The sequence below is a fragment of the Lycium barbarum genome, chromosome 12 (assembly GCF_019175385.1).
Source record: "Lycium barbarum isolate Lr01 chromosome 12, ASM1917538v2, whole genome shotgun sequence".
NCBI classification, from domain to species: domain Eukaryota; kingdom Viridiplantae; phylum Streptophyta; class Magnoliopsida; order Solanales; family Solanaceae; genus Lycium; species Lycium barbarum.
In genome coordinates, this window is record NC_083348.1 from 91,588,570 (window position 1) to 91,594,212 (window position 5,643).

Below are 5,643 nucleotides of genomic sequence, written 5' to 3' on the forward strand. Positions count from 1 at the left end.
TTAACTTGAGTTTGCAAAATTAGAAAGATGTAAGAGACACTACATGTCAAGACCACTTAATTACTTAAGTTGTAATGATAATTAATGTACCATTTGGTGAAAGAGAAAAATGAGAATGTTCTCTTGTTATGTCCCTTTTGTTGGATAAGTTGTAACTTTGTATTTTTTGTGGATTGTCAAAGTGAAACTCTGCAAAAGAAAAACAGGCCAATGAGAATTTCTCGTTTCATATCCTTGCATTTGAAGTAGATTTCATGCGTTATTTTCAGAATTTATTTTTCCAAATTACCAAGTCAGGCTGACTAGAAAAGGCAACGTGTTATAAGTTACGTTATTTTAGCCTAATGGTGTGGGTACTACATTTATATAGAAATTAAGCTCATTGGTTAGTAGTTCCACTTATAATTATATTTATGTGACATGATAATATAAATTTCAATTCATTTCACGTTGCTTTTTGTTACTTTCAGCTCTTCTTTTAGACTAAGATTTCGAAATGTGTTTCGTTTTTTCTTAGATTAGCTTCATCCTTCAATTCAAATTAAATTATCTTCTACGTGATTGTGTATATGAAGCTAGCTAAACGATTTTAAATGGATATAGAATGGGTAATTATATAGCTGAACTGCTGAAGAGATCTAAGAGGAAGAAATAGAATACCAATATGCAATGTAAAGTAAAATGTTACCGCCTCAAGTCAAAATATGGTGTCCCTTCGGGGACATCAAATAAAATTGGAACAATACATAGTAGCATGGGTCATGCGCAAGGATGACACACATCAATCGAAAAGTTAAAATATGGTTAAATACGAAATTCACCCATATCACATGCATGTATAAAGTTTTTTATTAGTATTAATTCTCAACTCCTAATTTCTTCATGAAATCGATTCCTTCATGCTTGAACATCCTTGCGATTCTATAAGCATTATCTCCATAATCAACTCCACCGCGATGGATTCTCTTCACTCATTAATTTCACAAATAATAATTTTTACTTACATGTTATATATATGTATAATAGTTTCAAATTGATTTTTACCATTTTCTTCTTCATTTGTCAAATAAGCAAACGCCAATATCACAATCCCTAGAGCTCGAACTCAAGATCTCATTCAGCTTGGGCCCTTCTCCCCTATCACTCAGCAATAACAACATTCCCAAATCTGAACAGCTGTTATGATCTTCATATGTTGTCTCTTCATGATGATTATCATGACTCAATTGAGAAGCTACAAATTTGTCAAGTGCCCTCCAATCAGCCGGTACATTTTTGCTGCCATCGTCTTCATGATTATTGTTGTTGTTATTATTGTTATCGGAGACGAGTGACATGGAGCTAATTGGCCTTTTTAGGATTGGTAGAGAGGGGCTTTCTAGCTGTGGAAGCTGTACAAATTGTGAATCAGAATTTGTATATGCAAAGTTGAGATGATTTTCGGCTGCTTCCATCTCTTGCTTGCATAGTAGATTATTTTGTAGCATATTGAAATTTGAAGGAGGAGTCTGCCTTGTGATGTATTCAAGAGGATCCACAACTGAGCTAACTGCAGTAGTTGCCTCATCATAAAAATAATTTGACTCCCACCCTTCAACCATGTTGGTCTTTGTCTGCCCAGTAATTTTCTTCTTAAATGCTCTACACACTACCCATCCTTCTTCCTGCAACAGTTCAATAAAGTAAAATATTAGTGATAAGGATTTAACTTTTATACAATGTAAACTTCACTAGAAAAAGCAGGAACTTAGCTACGAAACTCGTAGAGAAAGATAGTAGCTAATATGATTTTTTGATAATCCATGATCTATCGCTAATCCGTACTTAACTAGGATTAATGAAAGATTTTTTTATTTTTTTAATGGATTTGTAGAGAAAGAATTTTTATACTATTAATGTATTTTAATATATTGTAGCACGTAACCCTGTTTTTATTTTCTAGTTTACTAATCCCACTTTGAGGTGAGTCGACTCCATGTATAGCAGTTAGACTCAATTAATTATAGTTGGTAATGATAATCAGTAATTCATCCAATTGTCTTCACTGTGATTTACTTTTTGACTTGGTTGGTAATAAGAAAGTTCCTAAAGTTTATGTACTGTTGGGATAGAAACACTTTCTTTTTTTCTTTTATTTTTAGTGGAGTGCATATCTGAATTGTGTCGGAAAGATATAAGAAGATAGTCAAAGGGGTTGTAGGTAATAAGATGCTTCGAAAATTTCATTTCTAAGGGCTGAATGAATGAAAGCTCATTGACCACATAACAGGAACTTATAAGGAAAGCACACTTGATCACATTTGCTACAAAAAGTGATGTCTTTTTGACTTTGAAGGTTTTTTGAAATGATCTTCATTCTACATGTATAGTTAGATTTGCTAAATAAAAGAGTGTGCATGTAATGAACAAGGGATTTTTCTTGCTGTTTTTGACTTAGAAATGTTTAGAAGAAAAGTTTCGTTCTTGTTTAATGAATACCTTTATAAAATTTGCTTTCTGTCTACCGAGGCTATTCAAAATTTCCACTTTCTTAGGTATTCCAAAAGAGTATAAGTTATGTACACTGTTAATATAAATAATCTGTTACATTAACAAGCCATGAAAAGATTTCTACAGATAAGCTTTCTTAAAATGTGTGATTTGTGTTCTTGAAAATAAGACAGATTATATACTACACATAAAAAGTGACCTGATGATGTAAAAATACTTTACATGTACTGACGGTGTAAGTAATTTAAACTCTTTCAGAAAAGAGAGTTTTCGTGATATAAGAAGAGATCTAGTTTATATTTGCTAGTTCTAGAGATCCAGCAGGTGCCCTTGAAAAGATACATAAGATGAAAACTGGATAGACTTAACAACAACAACAACATATTTTGTGTAATCTCACAAATGGATAGAATTAAAGATTAAAGTACTTGCCTGTGGAGGACCATTCTCTTCAGATTCGAGACGATATTCATGCATGATCCAATCAGATTTCTGGCCATTAGGTGCCCTACCCTTATAGAAGACAAGTGTTTTTCTCATGCCTATAAGCTTTGATTTATTGTACACTGCCTTGTCTCTTCCTGTTGCCTTCCAAAACCCTGCCATTGTTGCCCTATTAGTTCTGGTACCTGTTGGATACTTCTTATCCTTGTGGCTGAAGAAATACCACTCGTTCTGCTCTTCATATCCGATCCGGCATTTATCTGCTCATAACAAAAATAAAAAATAAAAAAATTGAGTATTACGGAGTGGATTATTGAAAAATATGTACTGGAGTAAGATACAATTCTCTTGCTTTTGTCTTGTCTTTACTCTCCTACCATCCTTCCGTCGCCTGTTCACTCAACTCTGATACTTGAATCTCATTTTGTTTGAAGTTTATTGGACATGAATGAACTATAAATAGAAGGAGAATGAAAAGAGACAATATTTTTTTTATTCTCCCGTAATTGACCCCTAAGCTCAAAGAATCGGTCGATCAACTCTAGCCTGAGCTTCTAGTGAAAAGCGACCTTATGGTTGAAAAATATAAGAACTTTTCTTCATTTCAGTGTTGATTAAGATTTCTTGTGTAAGAAACCCTAGACATGAAAACAAGATCATACCTTGAAGATCCCATGGCTCGATTCTGTATAGATCAATGTCTCTAATAACATCAAGATCAATCTTTTGCGATGCGATTTTCTTTCTAAGATAGTATCCAACGAGTTCTTCATCTGTTGGATGAAATCGAAATCCAGGTGGAACGCATGATTCATTTGTATCCATCACTGATTAATTTAGTTCTGCATAAAATTCAGCACCAAGAAGACAAGATCATCAACACATAAATATATATATAATTGCACCTCCTTTACTCCAAAATCATAGTCAATAATAACCCATGGGGCACGAAACAAATAGTAGCTATATGAAAAGCTAAAAAAAGGTGAAGTTAAGTGTGTATTATGTAACCCTACAAATGGAAAGGTGGCAGGAGTTTTCACATGTAATCATCAACCATTTGGTGGTAAGCAACACTCAAGAGAGTTTTATTTATATAAATGAGCGCGTGTTAGTAGTGTAAGACCTACTATTTTTTTGTATTTTTTTCCCGTCTGTGATATGATTTTAATTTAATGGTGGGGTTAAAGAGGAAGAGATGAAAAGGAAAGAAAAGAAAACAAAATGATGAGGCTGTGCTGTCGAGGGGGATGGAGAGTCAGCCCTTTCTTCGGTAATTTTCACGTCTGATTAGAATTGAAAGAAACGGGACAAGTAAAAAAAATCTGAGCTAATGATGGTGTCTTGTGTAGTTGAATTATACTGAATGATGGATCAAGAACGGGCTCTTCACCTCTATATTATTATAAAAACAATCCACTGTTACCGCACATAATGGTCCTCATTAGAGGATTAATTAAATAAAAAGAAAAATAACAATTTACCAAGACAACATGACAAATTAAAGAATACTTGTCGTGGAAAGTCAAAATTAAATTGTTTGTTCAAGAAAAAACAGTATGAGAAAAGCGTAAAAAGCTAAAACATATATACTTCCTCCGTTTCAATTTATGGAAGTGCTTGACTCGGAATAAAGTTTAAATTGGAAGAGTGGTTAAACAGCCAAAAAGTATTTGTTGTCTGGTTTAGCCTAAAGAAGGGTTGAGGGACGAAACGGGGTGTGTGGAGGATGGATGACGTTAAACAATACTAGTATTATGCACGCTTTGGTTTGAAAGGAGTAAAAGTAGGAGGCAAAAAAGAAATAGCAGGGTTTTGTGGGATAGTCAAGCCTGCCATAAAGAGCATGTAAAGAAAGGGAAAAGGAAACAAAAAGGCACTAGGCAGTGTGTGAGTGGGGAAATTTCGAACGTTTGAAGGAAGCGAAATGGTTATCATCCCAAAGATGTACTAATCTGAACCACTTGCCTGTTTTTTTAGAGTGACAAATTAATGAATCTATTACTTTGGTTTCACAAAAATCACACAACACAAGAGCATGCGTGAAAACCTCCCACACAGAAGAACAAACTCAAATGCAATCCTTAATATGGTGCGTAGTTCAGGTCTATTGCAACAGCTCGGCCAAGGCAAATATATGCAAAATGGGAAACCATGGATTGAGATGCAAGATAAGGGACTGTTTACATGAAATATGGTCGAAGTGTCAGCAAATTAGTCCGAATACCACGTTAAACCAACAAACAAAAAAAAAGGGGTTCACTGCCTCAGTACTGGAATAATATGTGAACCATATATATGCTTGCATGACATGCATATCTAAGTGATGTAAACGCTTATATTATACCTGCAGTTCTCTTAGCTTGATCACTGGAAGCTAGCTAATGATTGGTTTAAGGAAATGGAGAGTGAGCTTGGAAGAAGAAGACAAATGTAGAAGACGAAAAAGAAAGGAATTGAAAAACTGAAAGAATATTGGAGAGAGAAGTGAAGTTCGACATTAGGATTGAAATAAATGGAACTATTAAAAGAGAAGGAGAAGGAGAGAGGGGGGATGGGGGTGGACCGCTTAATTGCGCATGGGTTGAAGGTTGTCCCCATTGTTGACGTCATCGCCATGTTTCCACCAGAAAACCACCCCTCCGTAATTTCCCTCAGCATATACGTTGAAAGACATGTTATCTAATGAAATTTAAAATTGAATTCCCT

At 34.5% G+C, this 5,643-nt stretch overlaps 1 protein-coding gene and 1 pseudogene across 1 annotated transcript; one reads left to right on the forward strand and one right to left on the reverse strand.

Annotated features, from left to right (window-relative positions):
* Positions 1–663: 663 nt before the first annotated feature.
* Positions 664–5,422, reverse strand: LOC132624858 (NAC domain-containing protein 37-like). The gene is made up of 4 exons (XM_060339599.1): positions 5,282–5,422; positions 3,597–3,776; positions 2,923–3,194; positions 664–1,664 (listed from the first exon to the last, which is right to left on the reverse strand). Exons 2-4 carry the CDS (start codon positions 3,757–3,759, stop codon positions 1,056–1,058), a joined length of 1,044 nt encoding a protein of 347 aa, XP_060195582.1. The 5' UTR covers positions 3,760–3,776; positions 5,282–5,422; the 3' UTR covers positions 664–1,055.
* LOC132625294 (U6 spliceosomal RNA) lies at positions 710–806 on the forward strand (annotated as a pseudogene).
* Positions 5,423–5,643: the final 221 nt, after the last annotated feature.

What these genes read in the sequence shown, in the direction of transcription:
- LOC132624858 (XM_060339599.1), bottom strand. Translation starts at nt 3,759, where the DNA reads ATGGATACAAATGAATCATGCGTTCCACCTGGATTTCGATTTCATCCA. An exon ending in CGAGCCATGGGATCTTCAAG is followed by an intron (nt 3,195 to 3,596) that starts GTATGATCTTGT and finishes TGTTATGAGCAG; the next exon opens with ATAAATGCCGGATCGGATAT. An exon ending in AAGAGAATGGTCCTCCACAG is followed by an intron (nt 1,665 to 2,922) that starts GCAAGTACTTTA and finishes GAACTGTTGCAG; the next exon opens with GAAGAAGGATGGGTAGTGTG.